The 27,362-nt window shown below is 36.0% G+C and overlaps 1 protein-coding gene across 1 annotated transcript; it reads right to left on the bottom strand.

Annotated features, from left to right (window-relative positions):
• Positions 1-27,323, bottom strand: drd4-rs (dopamine receptor D4 related sequence). Its single transcript, XM_051108617.1, has 6 exons — positions 26,804-27,323; positions 12,222-12,386; positions 11,671-11,945; positions 9,073-9,185; positions 5,670-6,373; positions 1-3,048 (listed from the first exon to the last, which is right to left on the bottom strand). The coding sequence occupies exons 3-6, from the start codon at positions 11,905-11,907 to the stop codon at positions 2,846-2,848; spliced, it is 1,257 nt and encodes a 418-aa protein (XP_050964574.1). The 5' UTR covers positions 11,908-11,945; positions 12,222-12,386; positions 26,804-27,323; the 3' UTR covers positions 1-2,845.
• Positions 27,324-27,362: the final 39 nt, after the last annotated feature.

Below are 27,362 nucleotides of genomic sequence, written 5' to 3'. Positions count from 1 at the left end.
TTAAAACAAAAAAATTTATTTTATCACTTGGTCTGTGGTTGCAATTTAAAATCCTGCCCTATGAATGAAATTTACATTTATTATGAAGAACTCTGAATGGTTGCATATATACACTACTGTTCAAAACTTTGTGGTCAGTATGAAATTTGTAAAATTCCGAAATGTTTCTGAAAGATGTCTGGATTGATTTGATTAAAAAAAATAGTTGAATTTTCAGCAGCAATTACTTCAACATCATATGATTCTCTGGAAATCATGCCGATTTGATGCTCAAGAAACATTTGGTATTAAAATGTTCAAAACAGTTGTGGTGCTTAATATTTTCTTTGAAAACTATTAGGCTATACTTTTTTTAAGTATTCTATGATGAATCAAACGTTCCAAAGACCGTACTACTGTAACTTTAGAAATGTCTTTACTGTCACTTTTGAATTTAATGTGCCCTTGCTGAATAAAAGTATCAAGAATAATCATTACTGTCCCCAAACTTTTAAACTGTAGTGTATATATATTTGAATCCAGTGAGTTCCAAAAGTATGAGACCACTAATGAAAAGTCTTCCATTTGGCAATTTTCTATTGGTGTTATTTATTTATTTTATTTATTTATTATTTATAATTTCTTTACAAATTATATCACCAACGTAAAAGATGAATTTCACAAATCATAAAAATTTGATTTTCAATCTCATATTGTCAGAGTGGTCTCAGACTTATGAATCCCTCTGCATGTATACACATAGTATTTGTACAATTTAAGCAGGAAAGCACATACACATCTCCATAAAGTGACAGATGCACTGATGATCCTGTACAAGAACAGCAATACTCATTCCACAAGTCTCTTTACAACACTGATTCTGAGAAGCACAGTTACTATAATCCACCCCAGATAATACCCACAATCCCCAGTGCTATCAGTCACCGCTGAGCACATCTACAGTACACATTTTGTGAATCACACTTGCAACAAAGCTGAATTGGCAGCCTGTGTATACTAGGGCAGAGAAAGGCATCCAATGATTTTGGCAACTGTATATACATCCCCAAGAACTGGCACATTTTCCTCTTTGTTTGAAGCCATAGAATTAACTTCTTAACATTGTTTGTTCTAACTAACGTGACGTAAGAAAATGAGACGTTCATTTCTGATTAAAGGGCCATTCTTTTCCTAACTGTGTTTACGTGGTTTTACAGGGAAAAAATTAGTAATAAACAATCTCACCACGTGCACCTTTAAAGGGAACCCCGCGTATTGACTTGTGTGGCTTAATATAATGTAAATGATGTCTCTTACTGAAATATGTAGTAGAAAACCCATGAAAGATTTACGTTATATAAAAAATTCACATTGTTTTAGTCATATTTTGGACTATAGGGGGCGCCATTATTTCGAAGGCGTGAAATGGTTACACTCTGTGAGCGACTGGCGCTATCTGTTGCTATTTTTACCACAACACAACTCGGAAAGTAAAATACTGATACGATGACCACAGCTACTGAAAAAGCTTACAAGTGACAACGGATATAAGCGTAGGCTTAAACCAAATGCTGTACCATTGATTTTTTCCCACAAGGAGTCTAAATGCCCCGGGATATCAAGTGAAATCCACACTAAGAATATCCCGTCAGGGTGGCATCTAGCGTTTCTTGTCTCTGCCGTTTGTTAGCTCTTTCAGTAGCTGTGGTCTACTAAAAGTCTCAAAGGCATCAGGACTGAAGTGGAAAGAACAAAGACGTGGGTCTTTAGTAAGTTCAATTTGTCCACAGGCATCTTCCCATTCTTTTCTCCTCTTCTGTGAAGACTTACATCGCTTCTCTTGTTGCCCTTTCACCGAAAATTATAACCAAAAGCCACACAATGTGAGTTGAAATAGCAACAGGTAGCGCCATAGTTTACCAAGCGCAACCATTTTATGTAATCGAAATAACGATGCCCCGTAGTCCAAAAAAAATGTACATCTTTAATGGGTTTTCTACTACATATTTCAATAAAACAAATAATTTATGTTATATTAAGCCATACAAGTTTTAATTCCTTTTACAAATCAATGGCTGTGTTTAGAATAGCATAAGCATACTACTATACTTGTAGAAGACAACATGTTTCTAAAATATAGTATAGCAGTATTCTAGTATATAATGTGCATACTGTGTGAAGTATGCAAATTTCTCAGCTTAGAATACATGAACACATAGTAAAAGTGCACAGTAACCACATACGAGATGATAACTGAATTGTACGTGTCAAGTTCTGCAACTGTTTAAATATGTTTAGCATTCCACGTTGCATAAAAACAATTTTTTGGCATCATACTGACAAATACTGCTCAGTATGTAGTATGTTAGTATGCCATTCCAAACACAGCTTGTGATCTAAATGTGTCAACTTGCTTTTTGTTTCAACCATGAAAAAGCTGCCTGTGCACTCTGCATATCTAATCAACACTTAAAAAAAAAATCAAATCAACACTGATACCAATCACATATCAAACACAGACGACTGTTATCTTCAATGTGGACGTTTTCACATATTTTATGCCTCTGGGCTATGAAATCAACAGTATTCTGTTATCTACTGTAGTGTTCAAGCAATTTTACAAGAAAATGTTCGGTTAACTAAGGCATCAGAAATTTTTCTCAATGGTACATTCCACGGCGCTGTCTATGTTCATTCATTCCTTTAGGTAATCCGTTGTTTTGTAATGTTTAATTTCTTTAAATCATTCCTTCGCTTGGAGACCATTGTGTGCTCAGATCTTCCAGGTGTTTGTTTAATCATTATTGTTTGAATTATTTAGCGATTCATCATGAATTTAGACTTGTGCTAAAAAAAGCGTTTGGCCTCAGGAGCGACAGCAAAGCAGTTTATGAAAGACGTTCCTGAACTCCACATTGAAGGCAGTGTAGATGATAGGGTTGACGGCACTGTTCACGTAACCAAGCCAAGTGACCACGCTGATCAGCGTCGGCCCGATGTCACATGACTCGCACAGCGCCTTAGTCACATGGACTACGAAGAAAGGAGTCCAGCAGGCCAGAAACACACCTGGGGAGGAGAAGATCAAATATACAGTTAAAGTCAAAAGTTTACATCATTTCAGAATCATTAAAAATGTTAATTATTTTAGCAAAATAAGAGGGATCATACAAAATGCATGTTATTGTTTATTTAATACTGACCTGAGTAAGATATTTTACATATAAGATCAGAGTAAATTTAACTTATTTTGTCTTCTGGGAAACATGTAAGTATCTTCTGTAGCCTCTGAAGGGCAATACTAAATGAAAAAATATGATAATTACGCAAAATAAGAAAAATGTACACATCTTCATTCTGTTTTCAAAAGTTTTCACACCCGGATCTTAATGCATCGTTTTTCCTTCTGGAGCATCAGTGAGTGTTTGAATCTTCTGTAATAGTTGCATATGAGTCCCTCAGTTGTCCTCAGTGTGAAAAGATGGATCTCAAAAGCATACAGTCATTGTTGGAAAGGGTTCAAATACACAAAAATGCTGGAAAAAAACAACAAATTTGTGGGAGCTGAAGGATTTTTTTCTGAAGAACAGCAGGAAGTTTAACTGTTCAGGACAAGCAAGGGACTCATGAACAACTATCACTAAACAAAAAAACACATTCAGGTAACAACACAGTATTAAGAATCAAGAGCATGTAAACCTTTGAAAGGGGTCATTTTTATAAATTCAGCTATTATTTTCTCTTGTGGACTATATGTGAACTTCTTTTATGTGAAATATCTTATTCAGGTCAGTACTTAATAAATACTAACATGCATTTTGTATGATCCCCCTTATTTTGATGAAATAATTAACATTTTTAATGATTCTGAAAGGGGAATGTAAACTTTTGACCTCAGCTGTATCCTGTCATTGGAAATTCTTCCAACGCTTTCATGTGCATGATTGAACAGACTACAGGTAGAGAGAAAAGTGAACCATTTCTAGCTTGATATGCCTCTTTTGTTTCCACTGGGTACTGTATAATAGTGTCGGTTACCTTTTATTTCACCTTTTGTATTTTTTTCATTTACACTATTGTACGCAGCGTGATGATTGCACAACCAAGATTTCAGTCTGTATGAGTTGTATGGGAAACAATGGTGACAATATGGTCAGTGCTTTCATTGCCCTGGAAACAGCCTTATGTATTTTATACTTGAAAGTACTTCTGTTAGAAAGCAATTGTCATGTTAATAATCCGAGAGCAGCAGGTGTCACATCAAACCATGGGAAGTTTATATATATTGCAGAACGTGACATTTTAGCAGTGTTTTCATCATATTTGACCATCTGATGGCTGTCATTTAGTTCTAATTTCTGTTCATGCATTTATTCATGACTTGATTCATTATTTCACATAAATGAACATTCAAACACACATTGTATCCACTGATATATACCTGCACAGTCTTGATTTTAAAAACCTCAGATCATGGCAAGGCACTTTGAGTGTTTGAAAAGACCAGCGTGGCTGCTCAGCAGCATTTGGATGCTGGAGTCCCTTAAAATCATCTTAAAGAGACAGTTCACCAAAAAAACAAATTAAATTTGTGTTATAATTTACTCAACACCGTCTCATTTCGAATAGTATGAACTTTAAGCATCTATGCCAATTCCGTGGTGATTTTCTCTTTCTGCTTGCAGAACAGTATGAAGGTCAGTAAATGATGACAGAATGTACATTAATCCCTTAAAGGAATAGTTCACCCAAAAAAAAAAATTACCCCATGATTTACTCACCCTCAAGCCATCCTAGGTGTATATGACTTTCTTCTTTCAGACAAATACAATTGGAGTTATATTAAAAAATGTCTTGGCTCTTCCAAGCTTTATAATGGCAGTGAATGGCTGTTGAGATTTTGAAGTCCAATAAAGTGCATCCACCCATCATAAAAAGTGCCCCACACAGCTCCGGGAGGTTAATAAAGGCCTTCTTAAGTGAATCGAAGCACATGTGTAAGAAAAATATCCATTTTTAAAACTTTTTAAACCATAATCTCCAGCTTCCGCTAATTGTCATACGCGTGTTCACGAAAGAGGGGGCGTTCCAGCATATGACGAACGTGAAAGCACAGAGGAGAGAGCATAACAAAACATCGGTCATGAATTAGAAGTGCAAAATAAGGATTTGCAAAAATAAATGTCAGAGGATTTTGATATAAGCCAGAACAAGACTGGTTTTCCTTTGCTGAAAACAAACGTGGTTCTTGCGAGACTAGCATAATCTCACTGGAGCTTACACTACACCTACGTACTACAGCATCTGTTGGAACGCCACTCTCTCGTAAACGTGTGTACGACAGTTAGCATAAGCTAGAGATTACAGTTTATAAAGTTGTAAATATGGATATTTTACTTACACAAACTCATCGATTTACTTCAGAAGGCCTTAACTTCCCAGAGCCATGTGGAGTACTTTCTATGATGGATGGATGCACTTTTTTGGACTTCAGAATCTCAGCACCCATTCACTGCCATTATAAAGCTTGGATTACCCAGGACATTTTTATTATAACTCCAATTTTATTCGTCTAAAAGAACAAAGGCATATACACCTTAGGATGGCTTGAGGGTGAGTAAATTATGGGGTAATTTTCATTTTTTGGGTAAGCTATCCCTTTAAAAAACTTGAATTGAATTGATACATACCCACAACCACGGGCAGCACCTTCATCGCCTTCCGCTCCCGTCCGCTCACCCTGTTGCTCTTGCTGTGGCGGCGTCCCGCATGAGACCGATGGTTCTTCCCCACACCGTTCTCCCGGCCACTCTCATCCTCAGTGGCCCGCTCAGGGTTCTCTGCATCCGATACACTGTCCATCTGGGTGGTCATGGGGTCACTCTCTGCTGCCGGCGTTTGACCTTCTGCCTGCTCGTCTGTGGTAAGAGTAACCGGGCTGGCTGGGGAAACTGGAGTAGTCGGGGTAGCGGAGAGAGATGTCGGACTGAGACCTGCAGGCATGAGGTACACCACCTTTTCCCTCGCCTGTCCCTTCTCCTTATGCAGAGCTGCTCCTAGTCGCAAAGACAGGCTCCTACGGCCTCTGGGTGGCCGGTGGAGGTGCGACCGGCTACGGCCAGAGCTCCATCGCTTTAGTCCCCTGAACATCCAGTAGTACAGGAGAAGCATGACAGGACAGGGGACAAAGAAGGAGCAGATGGAGGAGTAGACAACAAATTGGTTGTCCTCCAGTTTACACACATGAGGGTTCCTGTTGGGCACCTGGTTCAAGCCGAATATGACAGGACTGGCTACACCCAGGGAAAGCACCCAGGTGGCTGTGATCAACGCCAGCTGACGAACACTAAACTGGTTCCTGTTGTACTTCAGAGGGACTACCACTGCAATGTACCTGTAACAGAGATGCAGAGAAAGTTATAAGCTATATTAGTATTCACACCAGTGGACAAAATGTGTTAAATGCTCCAGTTCTTTAAAGCAGGATGTATTCATTTTTATTGTTTGTGTGGTTTATTGTTTATTTCCAACTCAAACTCAGTTGATTTAATTTGACTCAACAAGGTGGACTTAACACTATTTATTCTTTGAAACACAAAAGAAGATTGAAATATGTATAAATGTTGAATAATGTCCAGAACTGTTTGACAGAAACAGTTGGAAAATTCCTAAAAATATCTTCTTTTGTTTTCTAGAGAAGAAAGTAAATCATACAGGTTTGAAGCAACATTATGGTATGTATATAACAACAGTTTTTTTTTAATTTTGGGGTGAAGTATCTCTTTAAGACGGGATAGTAGAGAAAATTTTTATTGTTTTATTTGTCTGCTTTTACTGCATTTACTTTAGAATGCTTGTAAAAGCTTATGTTTATGCGTAAAATCATGATTGACAACTCCTTAAAGCATGTGTTGTGCTCATTTTTGTTATTCACAGTGACCTGCTGAGACAGGGAAAGATTCTAGCGCAATCGTTTTAAATTGCATGAGACCTCATAAGTCTGATTCATCTTTTCAATCATCTGCACCCTTTCGACCTCAAACCTTTGTTTGTCATCTTCAGAGACAAGCTTGCTTTCTTTTCAGTATGCGTCAAAGACGGACCGACCCTGCTTTGCCATGGTCTGGGACCTCTTGAAGTTGTTTTGTATTGTTTATTTGAATCAGTGATGCTTGATACACCGTGTAAGTAATGAAATTCAGCTCCACGTCTTGGTTTCATTAGCATCCCGCTGGACGCCAATCACACATAACCACAGATTTAAGATTCACTGTGTGAACGCTCAGAAAGGACCAAAACAGACCTGCTGAATGTTAAAAAAATCATTAAAAATTCAGATGAAAGTTTAAGGGCCACCACAAGAAACGTGTAGATAATCTGGATGGACAATATATTTGTTTTCTATGTTTCTGCAGTGATGGTAGTATATGGAAGGCCATTTCTGCCAAAATAAGTCGGTAAATAAATAACTGCTTTGGTAAAACCATGCTTTGTTAAATGAGATACAAAGTAATAATTATGAGATAAAAGGTTAAAGTTATGAGATATGAAGTCATAATTATGAGTTAAAGTCGAAGTTATGAGACACTAAGTCATAACTGAGATAAAAGTGATAATTAGGACATAAAGAGTCAAGATTGTGACATTAAAAGACAAAGCTCTTTACTTTGTTTGTTTGAAGAAAAGTTGAAGTTATGAGATACTAAGTCATTATGACATAAAAAGATAAACTTTTTAATTATTTTTCCCCCCATTGTTTTTCAGTGTTGGGGGTATATGGAAGGCCATTTTTGCCAAAAAATAATAATAATAATGAGACGGAAAGTAGTAATAATGAGATAAAAGGTTGAAGTTATGGGATATTAAGTCATAATTATGCCATTAAAAGTCAACATTATGACATAATAAGATTTTTTAATTCTTTTTTCCCCCCATTGATTTTCAGTGTCTGAGGTATACGGAAGGCCATTTATGCCCCCCCAAAAAACATGCTTTGGTAAATGAGAGAAAAAGTAGTAATTATGAGATAAAATGTAGGAGTTATATGGTATTAAGTCATAATTATGGCATTAAAAATCAATATTATGGCATAAAAAGACAAACTTTTTTGGTATATGGAAGGCCATTTCTGCCAAAAAAAAAAAAAATCCTGCTTTGGTAAATGACAGAGAAAGTAGTAAGTATGAGATAAAAGCTTGAAGATTTGTGACCATGGACCACAAAACTAGTCATAAGGGTTTTTTTTTTTTTTTAATTGAGATTTCAAGATTTGAGCTTTTACATTAGTGTACAGTATGGTTTGTTAGGATAGGACATTTGGCCAAGATACAACTATTTAAAAATCTGGAACGTGAGGGTGGAAAAAATCTAAATACTGAGAAAATCACCTTTAAAGTTGTCCAAATGAAATTCTTAGCAATGCATATTAATAATCAAAAAGTAAGTTTTGCTATATTTACACTAAGAAATTTACTAAATATCTTCATGGGACATGATCTTTACTTAATATCCTAATGATTTTTGATATAAAGAGAAAAACGATCATTTTGATTCATACAATATATTGTTGGCTATTAGTACAATTAGACCCATGCTACTTATGTCTGTTTTTGTGATCCAGACTCACATATGTGATAAGTCATACTTATGGCAAAAAAGTCAAAATTATGACATTAAAAGTATCTTTTACTGTAATTTCGACCTTTTATGTTTTTGTCACAGTTGTGACTTTTTATCTCATATTTTTGTCTTGTTTCATAATGGTTTTTATGCCATAATTATTCCAACTTTTTCTGTCATAATTTATATTTTTATGTCATAATTATGAGTCATACCAAAGCATGACTTTTTATGTGGTGAAAGTAGGCTTCCATAGAGGTACAACATGTTGTGAAGTCCTATAACATGTGGATTTTTTTTACATGTTGCTTTTTATTTTTGTTGTATACAGTATATTGACATAAACAATTCCAAAAGAACTCAGTGTAAGTGCTTTCTTATTGTATTCATTCTGTTCATTTTTTAGTTGAAATATGAGCTATTTTTAATAGAGAGCGGTGGGCGAGCAGGTGTGTGTGTGGGTGCGTGTCTCACCTGTCCACACTAATTGCACATAGATTCAAAATGGAGGCAGTGCAGAGCATCACGTCCATAGTCATTAGGGCATCACAGATGTACATACTCAGGGTCCACATGCCTCCCAGGAACTAAAACACATCCACCCACACACACACACACACATAGACAGAGAAACACAGAATGTGTAAGAAAACAAGACAAAATGTTGCAATTATAGTCGTTGCTAATACAATTTTACATTTAAATATTTATGTCATATTTAAGAAATATTAAGAACATCATTAAAGAAATAAATCACGTTCATGGTCATATTAAAGATGTAGTTCACACAAAAATGAAAATTCTGTTATTAATTACTCACCCTCATGTCATTCCAAACCCATAAGGAACACAAATTAATACAATTTCAGAAGAAATTGTTAAATAAAGTTGTTATTTTTGTTTTCTTTGCGTGCAAAAAGTATTCTTGTAGCTTTATAAAATTAAGGTTGTCCCACAGATGTCTATTTTAAATATGTCCTTACTACCTTTCTGGGCCTTGACTGTGTCAGTTGTGTTGCTGTCTATGCAGGGTCAGAAAGCTTGAAGATGAACGAAGTTCTTACGATTTGAAATGACATGAGGGTGAGTAATTAATGACAGAATTTTAATTTGGGGGAGAACTATCCCTTTGTCTTCAGGGATCTTTTGGGAGCAGATGGTAGGTGTTTATCACTCTGTGGTCCTGATTGAGCAATTAAAGTTTGAATTCATTCAAAGAATGAACCAAATCCTTGGTTTAATTCAAACTAACCATACAATAACAACAGAAAGTCTCTGAGGGAAATCACTCACTTCATCAACATTCACTTCACAGACACACACACGTCAAGTGTAACAATTCACACCATGAGACATTAGAAATAGTTTCCTGGGGAACAAAAATAAACTCCAAAATGGCATAAAGTCAATGTGAAATCAAAACTGACACTGTATTTCTTAATACATGTTCCTTGGGTTATTGTGAACAGTTAATTACACCGATAATTCCATAGAAAAAATCTTAATAACCTGTCTTAATAATATTTTACCAAATTTAAACAATTATATCTGCCTGAAAATGACTTTCCTTTCCAATTGACATCACCATCCCATCTTAATTTTTCATATCCACCATTGCAAACCGTGTCGTTTCACAGCCCATTCTGTTTCTGGTGTCTAAAATCAAGTTGAAAATTCTTTTTATGATGAAAAACGTAAGTCAAATAGACTGCTCTCAGTGTTTATGCAGATTTTAAAGATCTAGGTTGATAATTGAAAAGTTGATTCATCACTGCCTTAGGCTTCAGACAAGCACACGTCCCCCATGTTAATCAAAAGCAGAACCACGCTCATTTTCAGTTTCATTGATGTTTGAGAAGTCTGTTCAATAAAGTGTAGCAATTTGAAAGACTCAATTATTGATTTCAGTCATATTCTGCTCATACATTTCAAACACCTTGCAATTGTCCACTAGCAACACTTCAATGAGCAATAAATTACAAGTTCAACATCATATGAATGACTCATGAATTCTCAGAAACCCTGTAGCACTCAGCGCTTAATGTACCAGCATCTACTGAAATCTTTTTGAAGAAAAAAAAAAAAAAGAGTTTGTTCCATATCATCATTCTAGTCTTGAGCGGGGCACTTTAGACTGTCCCAGATAATAAAAACATCAGCTAAATGAAAGATCAGTACATTAGTTGTCTACCAGTCAAAAGTTTTTGAACAGTAAGATTTTTAATGTTTTTAAATAAGTCTCTTCTGCTTACCAAGCCTGTATTTATTTGATCCAAAATACAGCAAAAGCAGTAATGTTGAGAAATATTGTTACTACTCTGTAAAAAAACAAAAACAAATTGTTGAGTCAACTTAAAATAATTTACCTGTCTGCCTTTAAAATTTTAAGTTCAGTCAACTTGAAATGTTAAGTTGTACTAAGTGCCAACTTATATATTTGAGTTGATTCAACTTAAACGTTTAAGGCAGCTGGGTAACACACCCTGCTTTTAAGTTTAGCCAACCAAAATGTTAGTTTAGTCAACTCAAATATCTAAGTTGTAGCATTTCAAGTTTAACAAACCTATTTGAGTTAACTGAACTTAAAATTAAGCCTGCTTAAAAAACTTAAAAATAGGTTTGTTAACAAATTATTTTAAGTTGACTCAACAAATAGTTTTTCACAGTGTATTTAAAATAACTGCTTTCTTTTTAAATATATTTAAAAACGTAATTTATTCCTATGATCAAAGCTAAATTTTCTGCATCATTACTCCAGTCTTCAGTGTCACATGATCCTTCAGAAATCATTCTACTATGCTGATTTGCTGTGTAAGAAACATGTAGTAATGATGCTAAAAAAAGCTTTGAAATCAATAGAAAAAAATACCTTTTAAAATATATTCAAATAGAAAGCAGTTAATATAAATAGTAAAAATGTTTTACAATTTTACAGCTTTTCCTATACTTCGGATCAAATAAATGCAGGCTTTAAAAAACATAAAAAATCTTACTGTTCAAAAACGTTTGACTGGTTGTGTATGGAGGAGGGCTTTAGACAGTCAGTCATCTCTCAAGGTCAACAGTGCTCACCTCAGAGTAGACGTAGAGCGGGAGAACCAGCACGGCCAGCAGGAGGTCAGCCACGGCGAGACTGACGATGAAGTAGTTAGTTGCGGTTTTGAGGGAGCGTTCGGTCAACACACTGAGGCAAACCAGGATGTTCCCCAGGATGATGATGAGGATGAGAGGCACGCCGCATATCAACGCGAGGTAGTTGTACCTCTCGTCGGCCGCCTCTGGGTCTATACTGGGCGTCACATTGACCATGGTGCCCTGAAGTTCAGCTGCCAACCCTGATTTAACATCTGTGAGAGGGAAAGAATGACAAATGCATCTTTGTGTGTGTAATGTATGATAATACGTGTTTGTGTTCCTGCCCATCTGTTACTAGGAAAGGAAATATGACAAGAAAAGGGCATAAATATGAACGAGCGCTGTCATTTCACAGTCGTTTATATGCAGAGTGCTTTCTTATTTTTCCACAGTAACAGACTCGACCTCCATTTGTCATCGAAAGCAAACAAAATACCATCATTTTATGCTGTAAAATGGCTCGCTTTTATTCTAGTCAAAGTTCTTACCTTGGAACTGTCACGATCAGACAGGATTTTTGGTGTTTGTAGAGTACGTTGGCGCCTGAGAGTGTTGTAATCACATTTTGGAAGTGTGTGGGATAAAGTTGACTCTTTGCGTCAACAGCAGCCATGTTGAAAGAGTTAGCGCTTCGTTCATGCGATCTGATAGAGCTGAAAGAGAAGAGAGGTGATAATTGAATCTTCCTTTTATGCTTTATATAGGCATCATCAGCAATGCACATGACTCTGACAGTTGAGTTAAAAAAGGACGCATATGAGATGAGTTTGACACCCTTGAATTACCAAAGAGCGGTGACGACTCTGTCTCTGGTTTCACGCACAAGCTAAAATGTGGCAAAAGTGATTCTCAACTGCTGTCGTACCTCACGATATGTTGAAAATAAGTTTAAAATATCTTTTACACATTTTTGGTTCCCTGTGGCTGCAGGTTTAATTGCTTGTTTAATAGCTGATGATGTCATTGTCATTCTGGAATGAGTATCTGAAGAGGCGCGAAGGCGTACAACATAACATGAGTTAATTTTTTGGGTCAGTTTAAACGAGTTGCACCAAATATCGACTTTACGAAATTGGCTGTCATCATGCAATTTGTCTCGGTTTCTTTATTCTACGTTGGAGTATGGGATCAGAGGATGCTCTGCTTCTGTGATAACGGACTGTTTGAAATTCTCCACTCTCGCAACAACAGGTGAAAGTTGCCATGGCAACCTCCAGTGTGTGTGTGTGTGTTTGCCACAATGAAGACGGGAGGCACTTGTGAGCATGTACATAAATAAAAACCCAATCAAACCTGTTCCAGTTCACATCACCCTTTGGTAACTAATGAAAATGTTCAATTAGAGAAGTCTCCTCTCAGGTCGATGTTATCGTTTCTGCCCCTGCAGCTTCTTCTGTTGAAAGTCTAGTAGGTAGAGGAGTTCTGTGCCATTCCCATTTAATCCATATTAAACATAATTTGACATGAACTGTAATTTCAATTTAAAATAAGAGAGGTGGAATAAAAATTAATGCACCTGGGGAAAGTTATCAATAGCTGTTTGTGTAGTTTTTAATAATGTTACATTCTCAGCATGAAATGTCAATTAATTCTCAGCATGAATTACTAACTAACCTGTTCCCACAGGTTAAAAACAACCCAGCGCTGGGTGAAATATGGACAAACCCAATAATTGGGTTGTTTTTATCCCAGAGGTTGTTTAAATGTTTAACTCAGCTGTTGTTTAAAAATTACTATATGGCTTAAAATGAATCCAAAATAGGTTGGAAATGAAAAATCAGACACGTAATTACTAGAGGCATCAACAATAATTAAAAGTTGAACATTTATTAAGCAATTAAAAAATGTTTATTATTTAATTATTATTTCTTTAACTTTTTAATAAATGTTCATTTATTGAACATATTAATAAATGTTCACTTCCATCCTATTTTGGGTTCTTTTTAAGCAAGAAATATAATAACTTTAAGCAATAGTTGAGTTAAATAAAACTACCCAGAAGGCTGGGTTAAACATTTAACCACCTGCTGGATCAAAACAACCCAGTCACTAGGTTTGTCCATATTTTATTTTTAGAGTGCATAAATACAGTGTGTGAGGTATTTACAAAAATAATATATGATATTGATGATCAATTTTTTAAATGCCATCTATAGATATTTGATTCATATTTCATTATATTTAATAAATTGACTTGAATGGGCAATGGTGAAAGAACACTGCATAAAATGCAATATTTTACAGTATTATTATTATTATTTAAACTAAAAAGACAATAAAAAGACATTATCATACTTCCCTAGTTGACTGAATAAATTAAGAATTGCAAACAGTTTTTGAACATCTTTAAATATGCAAATGAGGCATTATCTAATTAAATATGCACTAATTTGCATACATTTCCAGAATAGAAATCTGAACATGACAGAAAAAACAGGTATGTTTTAGGTATAAACTTTCAGAATATAGACAGGAATAAAACTTTAAAGTTTGATGTAAGAGCTACTGAAGTGAAATAGCTGTTAAAATCTGTTTTAATATAATTTTCTGTTTGAATATATTTTAAAATGTAATTTATTCCTGTGATCAAAGCTAAATTTTTACCATCATTACTTTAGTCATATAATCCTTCAGAATTCATTCTAATATTTTGATTTGCTGTTCAAGAAAAATGTATTATTATTATTATCATCAATATTCGTTATATATAACAGTTGAGTACATTTTTCCAGGATGCTTTGATGAATAGAAAGATCCAAAGACCAGCATTTACCTGAAATAAAAAGCTTTTGTAATATTACACACTATACTATTCAAAAGTTTTTTTTTGTTTGTTTGTTTGTTTTTTGTTTTTTTGCTTATGGGAAAGAAGTTTTAGAAATTAATACTTTTGTTTAGTATGGATGCTTTAAAATTGATCAAAAGTGATAATAAAGACATTTAATGTTAATGTTACAAAAGATTTCTATTTCAGATAAATGCTGTTCTTCTAAACTTTCTATTCATAAAAGAAACCTGAAAAAAATCTACTCAGCTGTTTTCAACATAAAAAATAATAATAATAAATGTTTTTGAGCAGCAAATCAGAATACGAGAATGTTTTCTGAAGGATCATGTGACTGGAGTAATGAAGCTAAAAATTCAGCTTGAAATCACAGGAATAAATTACATTTTAAAATATATTCAAATAGAAAACTGCTATTTTAAATAGCAAAAATATTTCAAAATGTAACTGTTTTTGTTATGCTTTGGATCAAATAAATGCAGGCTCGGTGAGCAGAAGAGACTTCTTACTTTCCACTAGTCTTAAACATGTGACAAGTACATAAAAAGTGTTTTTGGCGCACAACTCCTTTCCCTAATTAAATTAAATTAATTTGTAGAAGTGTCAAATCAATATGTGGTTCAGGCCCATGTGCCACAAGGTTTTCTGGTTGCATGGATCACATACCCTGCCATTATGAAGGTATTAGCAGAAATCTAAAAATCACTATGTGCTGACTCTTTAATCTCCCACAGTACAAAGGTAAACAAACACAGCGTGCCACTGGCAGTTGTCAGTCTGGTAATCTATCCCCAAGCTTCTCGTACCCTGCGTTCTGCTTGTAAATGTCATCCCAGACAGGACATCCCTAGGTAACGGAAACAGCAGGGAATAGAAGAAAAAGTCACTAACACACACTGGTGTAAGTCTGTCGGACCGGAACGTTTCACACAAGGCACATGGATAACATAATCAGCCATCTCACCCCTGTCCCAGAACGTCCCTTCGCGAGAGCCATCAAAGCACAAATAGCCTCTGACTGTCTAGTTGACGGAGGACACCTAGAATAATTTCATTAGAAACTTTGAAATGCCATTGTCACATTGGCGTTCGCCCGAGAGCAGAAGGACTCGGAAGGTTGCATCTCATTACGCTCCACCTTCAAGCATGAACTGTTTGATTTTGCACATATGGGTCTACCGAGGCCAATATGAGACGCTTTATTGGGATTAAGTTCACGCGGAAAGGTCGTTTCATTACAGGTGGAATGATTTAAGAATTAGTCCCTTTAGCGGAAGTGCCCTTTAGAGACTTTACGTTCTCTGACCTTCTGAAAACGTTTTTGTTCTGCACTTTTCACAGGTACAGTACATTTTGGTGTCCCTTGCTATCTTAGTTGAGCATTAGAAGTGCTAGTATTATTTATGCTAGATAAAATGAACCAAGTTTAAAAAAAAAAACATGCACACACATCAAACGTATTGCATATGCTTGTACAGTATATTAAACTGAATTTATAGTTTGTTATTTAAATTAAATAAATTTAATGATCAAAGTCAGCTTGATATTACCAAAAATGAACCTTTGACATGTGGCATTATGGAAAAACAAGTAAATATTGTCTTCCTTTTATACAGTTTGTACATTTTGATGTCCACTTTGCCCCATCTGACAAAATCTGACAAAATGTCCTTTTCAGGACATTCAAGGATATATGTGTAAATACAGTAAACAATGTTTGTGTTTACCAAAAAAATTCTAAATGTTTTCCATCAGAAAAATGTGAGTATGTATTAACATCCATTCACGTTACTGCATTAAAGGGGACATCTGATGTCCATTTTTGGACATGAAGTTGGACATTAAATCTTTGCAACATACTTTAGTCAAAATTCCTCAAAGGTTGTGTAAATCAACATCCCTTTTACCTTGTTGAAAACATCTCCATTCACAGCGAACCGCTTCGGTGTATGTCTCTTTAAATGATAATGAGCTACTGCTCACTCCGCCCCTCTCCTCCATTTTTTGTGTATTTGGTGGTGCGTTACCATCAAAAACAAAACTAATCCACTGTGTCCTCAGTGGCTCTGATGTTGGGAGAAAATGAAAAAGCTTATGTTCACTTTTACATCGAAATACAAAACACCTGCATTGCTTTCCAGACAGCGGTTGTGGGCGGGGCCTGAGCAATATGACATCACACTGTTCCGAAAATCAAAACGGTTTGAGACTGGGGATTAAAGAAGGAGTGAATGGATTTTTATCATTGTAGGTAAGACACATTTATATGCCAACACTGTAAAAGTAAATTTTGCATCCAATGTCCCCTTTAATATGGCCATGTGAAGACCACTACTGCATTCATTTCTCTCTCCCTGTTGTTTTGGACTGTCAAAGCATTACTGATTTCCCTCTCTCGGTTATGCTCAATTAAAAGTGTCTTTTAGTATTGAGATACTGTCCTCACCTCGAGGAAGTTTCCTTCACCAGCGATGGCAGCCGGCTTTAATTATAGACAGAGAATTTCAGAGCTGCTACAATCCTCCATAACGGGAACAATGAAGAGTGATCAAGGTAATTACTGCCTTTCCTCTCCCTTTATTATAGTGATTTTTTTCTAAGCTAATCAGAGAGCGGCAGTCTTTTCGTAGGTGTTCAAAAACTTTTGCGCTGTGATCATTTCATCCAATAATAATGTTTGCACAGTGTAAGTGCTGTCTTATTAGTGGAGGTTAGTAAAGTGCCTTTTGTTGACTTCTTTTAAATTGCAGCAGAGAATAAAGAACAGATTCTGTTACGGCAAACTAAGGCACCTCACCTGTCAATGCCTCACTATTTGAGCTGGTCATCTTTTTTATGTCAAGGTTCTGGAAAAAGCTTGACAGAAAGTGTTTTTCACCCGTAAATGGTTTGATTCATGAGAAGTCTTGAGATGCGGCAGATCAGGTGATGGCCTGTGGCATTTCCTTTGTGTGGCTGAATGTCTTTTTGATGATTTATAGCCATGAGGCTCTACAGGAAAACACAGCAACAGGAGAGATAAATGAGCAGACATTCACAGCAACAATAAAAGCTCCAGAGGGAGGTGAGGCAATGATCTGTGTTAAGGGAGGCGATCACGTATTAAAGTGTGAGTATTTTGTGTGGACGTGCAAGAGGCATGTGAAAAACAGAAGAGCAGGTCTCAAGGGAGCAAATGGCTACAATTTTTAAGGGTAAGAAAATAATCTGTATTTAAAGGGGACATCAGATGCAAATTCACTTGACCTGGTGTTTGCATATAAATGTGTAAAAATCCATTCACTCTTTTTTTAATCCACAAGAAAACGTGCCACCGAATACACAAAACAGAAGAAAGGGGCGGGGTGAGCAAAAGCTCATTATCATTTAAAGAGACATTCAATGAAATGGGTCGCTGTGAACAGAGCTGTTTCATGAAGCCAACTTGTGGAAAATGGGTATCTGATGTCCCCTTTAAAATACTTGGAATCACAATTATGGATTAGTAGTTTTAAGTTGCTTCATACATATTTACCAACCTGATCTCATGACGAAAATGTACCTGTGGGTACTTTCCACAAGACATGTACGTTTTGTGACATATTCGATGTGAAATGTCCACTGAGTAACTCAAAAGAGTGTTCAGGTTTTTTCCCCAGAACAGATGTACATACATATGGGGCCAGTTTTACTAACAGTTTGCGTCAGCGCAAACTTTTGCCGTTAAAATAGTACTGTCCAGATTTACTAAAGACGCACATTGAAGAATTAGCACTGAGAAGGCATGGACACAGTCATTTTTGCGCCTGACCTTTTTTAATATGCATTTGTAGGAGTTTCCCTTTCAGACGCAAAATTTATGGGAGTAGAGTATTAAAATGAATTTCGCAATGAGTTTTACTAACTTTTGCACTGGTCAAATTTCTCATATTTGCACCATTATTTAACACCCCAAAAAAGCATGTCTTAACCCTTTCACTGGTGAGTTTAAAATATTATATCTGACCCCCCAGAGTGAGTTTTTTTAGGCGATCGTTATTTTAGAACGTTCCCTATATTGTTTCCATGGCGACGCATCATGATTGTCACGTGTCACACTGCAGCCACTATAGACAGACGTATCGGTTTTATGTCGTTTTTCTTTTTTTTATTCAAAATATTCACGCACTTGCTTACCATGTCTTCAACTATCTGATATTCCGATTCATGAATACGTATAAGTGAGTGTATTTCACCGCTTTAAAACCTTTATAAATAATCCGGATCGTGATCTATAACGTGAGATGGGGGCCACCATGTTTGTTCGCACTGCTGTTCAGAGAGTCTTGTCATCGTGCTTTACAGCACGTAATTTCACCAATTTCTCCCAAAATACATGCAAGTAAGTGGCTGGTGAACTGGGAAAGGAATGGAAAGAATTATATCGTTACTTACACTATGTGTATCTGATACAAATCAAACATGTCGGCAAATTATGTTCATTGTTATTGCTGCTATATAAACATTATGTGGTTGAAAACACTGCATAATTGTGATTATATGACAAGGGCAGCGTGTGTTTCTCTCCAGCCAATGCGCGAAAATGCAGTTTGAATTTGGCAGTTGCGTGACGTCAGCGAACGTTCTAAATCCCATATGTGGGACCGTACTCCCAGGGGCACAGAAATAAGAATCCCATATGTGGGACAGTACCGCTCAAAGGGTTCAAGCAGGTGGTAATTTTCGCTACTCTTGCACATAGTTCATAAATCACACACAGAATTTTCCCTTTCCGTCAGTGCTTTCATGGAATCGCACTTTAACGCTAATTTGCCCTCTAATTTGCGCTTTAATGCTAATATGGCGCTGTAATCGTAACTGTGTACGAAAGTGATTACAAGTGCACGCTGTGTTACCACCTCTAGTGTTCATTTCTTTTAGAAATTACTGTGATATGCACTTATTGGTACGTATTTCGCATCTTGCGAAATGTGAATGTGTCGTTAAAAAAGCATGCTGTTTTAGCTTGTTTTTCGATTTCTCATTTTTCAGCTTTTTCATTGGGAGTCATGTTTTTCACAGGATTCATACCGAAGGATTCCACATCCTAAATCTAATTCCATGCCGGCTGAGCTACCGAGCGAGTTTGTTATGTACAGAAAGCAAAAAGTATGGAGCTGTAATCATAACTGTGTATGAAAACGATTACAAGTTCTCGCTGTTTTACGAGATTTAATTTCTATATTGGTACGTATTTCGCGTCTTGCGAAAAGGTTCCCATAGGTACATTCTTGTCATGAGATCAGGTAGATATTTACACTATTCACAATTGACAACACCATTTACAGTACCAGCTAGGAATAACTAAGCCATTGTGTGTCCATGACTTATCACAATATGTACATCTGGGAATTTGATCGATATCTGTATAAGCCAACAATGAGCTAATGACAGTGAAATGTCATGGGTTAATTAAACATGCTTCTGACGTAATCGACTAAAGCTGTTTGCGATCACTCACTTTGTTAAATGGCGTCATCCCAACACAGACCTCGATAAGATTTCAGCTTCAGTTAATTTCAAGCTGACAGATATATTAACACAGACAGTCTAATGTACTTCATCCACCATTGGTGCCTCATGACAATTGCCCCGCTGTGAGATCTTGGTCATTGATTTTCTTTAGTCTTGTAGATCAACTCCTGGCTTATCTAGAGCCTCTTTCGCAATCTCGCTGTCTCATTTGGCCAATTAGCATTCAACACACAATCGAGATTTGAAATAGAACAAGCACAGTTCAGCTTTTTCTGAACAATTCAGGTTTTATATAGGTTTTGCTGTGCTGGCAAGTAATGTTATAGAGATAACCAATGCGTTATGTTTTGCAAGCTAGTGAAAGATCTTTACTACACCAATTAGGGATATTTCGTTGGCACCCACATAGTTAAATATTATTAGGGTAGTGAATAAACTCAACGGTTCGGTGGACCCAGTGCAGCTGCGATTAGTGCGAGGTCACACTCTATCAGAGAGCGCCCTCAGACTGTCAATTAGAAGGTCTGAGATGGAGAAAAAGAAAAAATGAGAAATGATGGAACAAAGCAATTTTAAAATGAGATAATTATTCTGATGGCAGGAGAAGATTAGATACGATATGGGCTGGAATCGGTCTGAGGAACAGCAGGCTCCGGGTCATAGTGGCTTTTGGTTATTAATTCATTTGTGTGTTCTTAGGGACTGATGATTTACAATCTCTGTTGGTTTTCATCTTAAATGTTGGCAGTTTATGTGTGAATATTTCCAGTAAATGGCCTATGAAACTGGCCTACTAAAATGCATTTCTTCTAAAAGCAACTTATTATAATCAGGTAACTTTTTTATATTTAAATAATTTAACACATTTTTCTGACAATAATCATCAATTTCTGAATGTGGTATAAGGTTATTTTATATATACAAATGCAATAAAAAAGCCAATTGCTGAATATTTTGGGGCTAGACTGATGACATGAATTCTTTTCTTTTACCAATCTTGACCGTCTCTTCATCACAGCCCTTACCGCGTTACTCCGTGAGAGTGGCGCCTGCTGCGAGCTAGGAACCATCTGCCAAGATGGCACTTGAATGAGTGAATACTTCTCTATCACACTCAAACACTCACATCAGACTCTCTTTTAACCATGGTCAGATTACTATCAAATACCCTGGCTTCAGCGTTTTCCCAGTGCCAGGTATTTACGTCCCCCTCAGGCTTTGTGCCAGACGGAGCCAAGTGGCTTATAAGTACAAGATATGATTGACCTTTTCCTGCTTGATCTCAGCTTCTCAATGGATTTACAGATCTGCCACCCAACAACGTGAGGTGCCCTTTTAACTGGGATTTAGGTTCAGCTCTGTTTTAACTCTGACTAAGTTCAAAAGAAGTACATTGTAGATCTTCAGTTTAAACTTATCCACTCATACCTGTGTTAATTTTTTAATTTGTCAGAGGTGAGGGAATAAATAAACATGCTCATCTGAATGGTCCATTTTCTTTTTCATGTGTAGTTTTGGAAAGTCTGATTCATTTTAGTGAATCCCCTCTTTCTCACATAAAACACTGAAATGTCTGATTCATTTTAGTGGATATGATTTATCCTGATTCATTTCAGTCAATCTTAAATGATCCTTTCATTCTCACATAGCACTGAAATGACTGATTCATTGTAGTGAATCTGATTTTTTTCCTCATTAATTTTAGTCAATCTTAAAGATCCTTTTATTATCACAAATATGGTGTTGAAAAGCCTGATTCATTGTAGTCATTATAATCTGATTTATTGTGTTTATTCAAGTTGATCTTAAATTATTCTTTTATTCTCACATATATAGTCCTGAAATATCTGATTCATTGTAGTGAATCTGATTTATCCTGATTCATTCCAGTCAATCCTAAATTATCCTGTTATTCTCACATATAGTGCTGAAAAGGGTCTGATTTATTGTAGTGAATCTGATTTATCTTGATTCATTCTAGTCAATCCTAAATTATCCTTTTATTCTTACATATAAAAAGCTGAAAGGTCTGATTTATTGTGGTAAATCTGATTTATTATGATTAATTCCAGTCAATTCTAAATTAGCATTTTATTCTCACACATATTGTGCTGAAAGGTCTGATTCATTGTGGTTAATCTGATTTATCCTGATTCATTCTAGTCAATGCTAAATTATCATTTTATTTTCATATATAAAGAGCTAAAATGTCTGATTCATTGTAGTGAATCTGATTTGTCCTATTTCATTTTAGTCAGTCCTAACTGATCCTTTCATTCTCACATATATAGTGTTGAAAAGTCTGATTCATTGTAGTCATTGTAATCTGATTATTGTGATTCATTAGTCAAGTCTTAAATGATCAGTGCTAGAAAGGATTCATTGTAGTGAATCTGATTATTCAAGTGAATTCTAAATTATATTTTCCCTCTCCAATATGTAGTTCTAGACATTCTGATTCATTGTAGCGAATCTGATTCATTCAAGTGAATGCTGAATTATATTCTCTCTTTCTCAGATATGTGTTAAAGTCTGATTCATTGTAGTGAATCTGATTCATTCAAGTGAATTCTAAATGATATTTTCTCTCTCTCCAATATGTAGTGCTAGAAAGTCTGATTCATTGTAGTGAATCTGATTCATTCAAGTGAATCCTAAATGATATTTTCTCTCTCTCCAATATGTAGTGCTAGAAAGTCTGATTCATTGTAGTGAATCTGATTCATTTAAGTTAATTCTAAATGAAATTTTCTCTCTCTCCGATAAGTTGTGTTAAAGACTGATTCACTGTAGTGAATCTGACACATTCAAGTGAATCCTAAATGATATTTTCTCTCGTTGATAAGTAGTTCTAAAAAGTCTGATTCATTGTAGTGAATCTGATTAATTCAAGTGAATCCTAAATTATATTGTCTCTCTCCAATATGTAGTTCTAGAAAATCTGATTTATTGTAGTAAATCTGATTAATTAAAGTAAACTCTAAGTTTGTTTTTATTTCTCTCTCCGATATGTAGTGCTAGAAAGTCTGATTCATTGTAGCAAATCTGATTCATTCAAGTGAATGCTGAATTATATTCTCTTTCTCAGATATGTGTTAAAGTCTGATTCATTGTAGTGAATCTGATTATTCAAGTGAATTCTAAATTATATTTTCCCTCTCCAATATGTAGTTCTAGACATTCTGATTCATTGTAGCGAATCTGATTAATTCAAGTGAATGTTGAATTATATTCTCTCTTTCTCAGATATGTGTTAAAGTCTGATTCATTGTAGTGAATCTGATTCATTCAAGTGAATTCTAAATGATATTTTCTCTTTCTCAGATATGTGTTAAAGTCTGATTCACTGTAGTGAATCTGATTCATTTAAGTTAATTCTAAATGAAATTTTCTCTCTCTCCGATAAGTTGTGTTAAAGTCTGATTCACTGTAGTGAATCTGACACATTCAAGTGAATCGTAAATTATATTTTCTCTCTCCGATATGTAGTGCTTAAAAGTCTGATTTATTGTAGTGAATCTGACTTGTTCAAATGAATCCTAAGTTATATTTTCTCTCGTTGATATGTAGTTCTAAAAGTCTGATTCATTGTAGTGAATCTGATTAATTCAAGTGAATCCTAAATTATATTGTCTCTCTCCAATATGTAGTTCTAGAAAATCTGATTTATTGTAGTAAATCTGATTAATTAAAGTAAACTCTAAATTTGTGTTTATTTCTCTCTCCGATATGTAGTGCTAGAAAGTCTGATTCCTTGTAGCAAATCTGATTCATTCAAGTGAATGCTGAATTATATATAAATGTTTTTCAGTTATGAGCTTAGTACAATTAGATACAATTTCAAAGAGTTCCCAAAGCTGATGGTTAAGGATTGAGTTCAGAATAAGGATTGATAGATTGGACAGTGGACGACAGAACTGTTGTTTAAAGACCAACAAAAGATCCTAATCTTGGTGTACATCCTTCTTGGCAAAAATCAGTCCAAAATCTCATTTGTCCACTGTGCAGATTCTCTACTGATTGTGTTTTGTTTATTCCTGACCTCAGCCCTGACCTCGGCCTCTCCACACTGCTTAAGTTTTAAGCGTATTTTTAGATACTGTAGTTGACCAGTGCATTTCACACTCAAGCATATGGTAATGATGTAATGTATTCTCAACCCACAGTGCTGAGGGGCGTTTGACAGTCGTCACCAAGGGCCTGAAATAGCATACTGATCTACTTCCTGCACCTCTCAAGAGATTCTTCAGACATGTATAGCATAATTGTGTATATTACACTGAACAATGAAAGAGGGGGCTGGTATGGGGGTAGGGTGGGCAATAAATAAAAGTCCGCCTACTTGCGATCCGCAATACCATAGCAACCAACCTGTGGATTTCAGTGCCAGATGGTCACTAGGAATTTAATCGCCTGTATTTCTTACCCAAGAGAACCATAACTTTTCAGGGCGGGTGGCATGACAAGACTCCAGCTGTAATTAAAAGCCAAAGGTTCCTCATTGGGTCACTGGATGAACATCGAATGAGTGATCAATGTTCTGCAGATGCCAAGCAGAGGCGTGAGATTCATAGATGTTTCGTGTGAATGCTGACATGTTGTCAGCGTTTCTTTGAAGGCTGTTTGCGTGTCTTGAGCAACAGGTGCTAAACAGCCCGGACTCCATTACCGCCACCTGTCTGGTTCCACCAGCGTGGTTCTGTTGGATCCGCTCCGCTGAGTTTCCGTCACCAGAGGAAATGACAACCTAAATGTGTCTTTTTGACCAGCTGTGTGCACAGCAACAACAGCATGACAGCGGTGGGGGGCGGAGGGGAAAGATTGAGCTGGCATCGGACCCACGGTTGGACACTGTGTGTGTCTGTATGTGTGTGTGTGTTGAGTTAGTTGCTATGGTTTCTAAAACTCATGCTCATTTCAAAACGCTGTGTGCAATATGTACTTCATATGGGTGGTGTAAATGATCCAACTCAATCTCATGAGAATCTCATGATGCAAAATTAAGCACAAAGGTCCACCCCTAAATTTTTTATTTTACCTAAACGTGGCAGCACCAAATGTGTAAATGAGTACAAAATACCCACAAATTCGGCAAAAAGTAAAATAGTTATGCTATGAAATTGTGTTTGAACAATTTATATGGAGGTTTAGACAAGGGTCGAGACTAGGGGTCATTGATTAAAAAGAATCACTGTGGGAACCTTTTCGCAAGACGCGAAATACGTACCAACATGTACGTTTCATGACATATTTGATGTCCACTGAGTGGTGCTAAAAGAGTGCTTGATTATTTTTCCCTGTAACAGATGAATGTACATATAGTACATTTTATGTGATGTTGGTTTTGTACATTAATTTTTTAAGTTTTACAATGCTCTGTGACGTTTTAAAAAAACGTATCATCTGCGCTACACCTAAACCTACCCAATAGTATGAACAAAAACAAATGTGACGTAAAAACGCAATCGCAAGCAAACCATTTTAGCTCTCATCTTTCATCTCTTTCATCGTGAGTCATATTTTGGCAGAATTCGTACCCAAGGATTCTGCATCTTTAGTACAATTCCGTGCCGACTGAGCTTATCTGGAAAGTAAAACATATGGAGCTGTAATCATAACTGTGTATAAAAACGATCAGTGCTCTAGTGTTTATTTCTATTGGAAACTGCAGTCATATGTACTTATTGGTATGTATTTGGCATCTTGCGAAAAAGTTCCCACAGGCATGTTTTCTTCATGAGATCATGTAGGAGGAAAACATTTTTAAAAAGCTTTCACCAGCATCCAGTTTGTCAAAAATGTTTCGGTTTTTTTTTCATTATAACACCTGGTTATAAAGAGACATTGCTTAATGTACAGTAGTAGCTTTAGTTTAAATTGCACCTTTTCCTGTTGACAAGTAATTTTTCCTTAATTAGTGTAATTATTGTCTCTCTTAATCTTAAATTTGTGGGCAGTTTTTCTCTGTCCAATTTTCCCTTTTTTTACACATAAATGTGTGAATGTGTACTGTAGTTATTCAGTGTATTCAGTGTTAGTTATTTACGCTTCTATTTTTAATAGTCATATATATAGCTTTACAGTTTATATAATTATTAATATTCATATTAGAAAATGTTTTAAAAAAATATGCTATCTATTTATTATGGTAATATGTGTCATTTGTTAATATTAAACTAACATGAACGAACACTGAGCAACACATTTATTACACTATTTATTAATCTTTGTTAATCAAAACAGTTCACACTGCATTAACTAATGTTAACAAACACGACTTGTGATTTTATTAGTATTGCATTCGTAAAATGCTGAAATTAACATTAAGATTTATAAATGCTGTAGCAGTATTGTTCTTACCATTATTATTATTAATGAAAGCATGAACAGTCTGAGGATATCAGTGTAATTTGGTTGTCACTTTTCCAGCATTTTGGTTCAGGTCATGGCTATTGCTCTCATTTGCAGATGTGATCAAATGCAGAAAAAAGGGAGGATTCACTCAAGCAGAAAAGCTTTGTACTGATACACCGTGAGCCCTGTCTCAATTCAGTGCAGATAAGTCTGTGCTCATTCATATTCATGAATTTTGGTTGTCATTTGCATAATTTAAAAGGCAAATGTTTCTGGTTCACCCAAAACAAAGATGTAAAATCTAACAGGAACAGACTGCCATTTATCTTATCACATTTGCCTCGTTTAGTTGTTTAGGTAATTACAGTTGAGTCCTACATACAGGTGAAGAGACAAACTTCACAGTTAATAAAATGAAAAGAAGTCAAATGTTCTTACCTGAAGCTTGCCACTCAAAAGTGACAGAAGGAAACCGCCACAGGAAATCGTTGGAAATCCATTAAAGCGTCTTTCCATCTTAAAAGGTGTCAGCGCAGAGGTCAAAAGAGTGTCCTGTCAGTCTCCCATTTATGTCCCAGCATCCAGCCTCGCTCTTTTATTTTCTCGATGTTCTCTGACGTTCTTGCAGGTGTCAGAAAGTTTCCTCAGGTAGCGGATCTCTAGTTATATACTACCGTCTCTCGCTCTCTTAGTTCATTAGCTGCTGTCTGCGAAGACGGGGTGAGAGAGCGCTCTCGTTCTCTCCGCTCCTCTGTCTGCGCTCCACATGCTTTCTGCTTCTGTTACTCGCTCACTCTTTCTCACCTCTCCTTCCCCTCCTTCCTACCTTGTGACTCTTTCTATTTATGTGTTTCTTTTCTTTTGACTCTCACAGGCTCTCTTTACACCTGTCTCTCACTCTTTCTTTTTCATCTCTTTTCACTTTTTCTCCTGCTTTCTCTCTCTCTCTCTCTGTGCTCCACGTTTAATTGGCCAGGGTGCACTTGTGGCTGTGATT

This window comes from Labeo rohita, chromosome 4 (genome assembly GCF_022985175.1).
Source record: "Labeo rohita strain BAU-BD-2019 chromosome 4, IGBB_LRoh.1.0, whole genome shotgun sequence".
Lineage (NCBI taxonomy): Eukaryota > Metazoa > Chordata > Actinopteri > Cypriniformes > Cyprinidae > Labeo > Labeo rohita.
This window is presented reverse-complemented; position numbering and strand designations above follow the sequence as displayed.

Coding starts and splice junctions, on each gene's coding strand:
- drd4-rs (XM_051108617.1), bottom strand. CDS start 11,907: ATGGTCAATGTGACGCCCAGTATAGACCCAGAGGCGGCCGACGAGAGG. Junction 6,374..9,072: donor TGTGCAATTAGTGTGGACAG/GTGAGACACGCA, acceptor TCTCTGTTACAG/GTACATTGCAGTGGTAGTCC. Junction 3,049..5,669: donor GGTGCTGCCCGTGGTTGTGG/GTATGTATCAAT, acceptor TCTCCTCCCCAG/GTGTGTTTCTGGCCTGCTGG.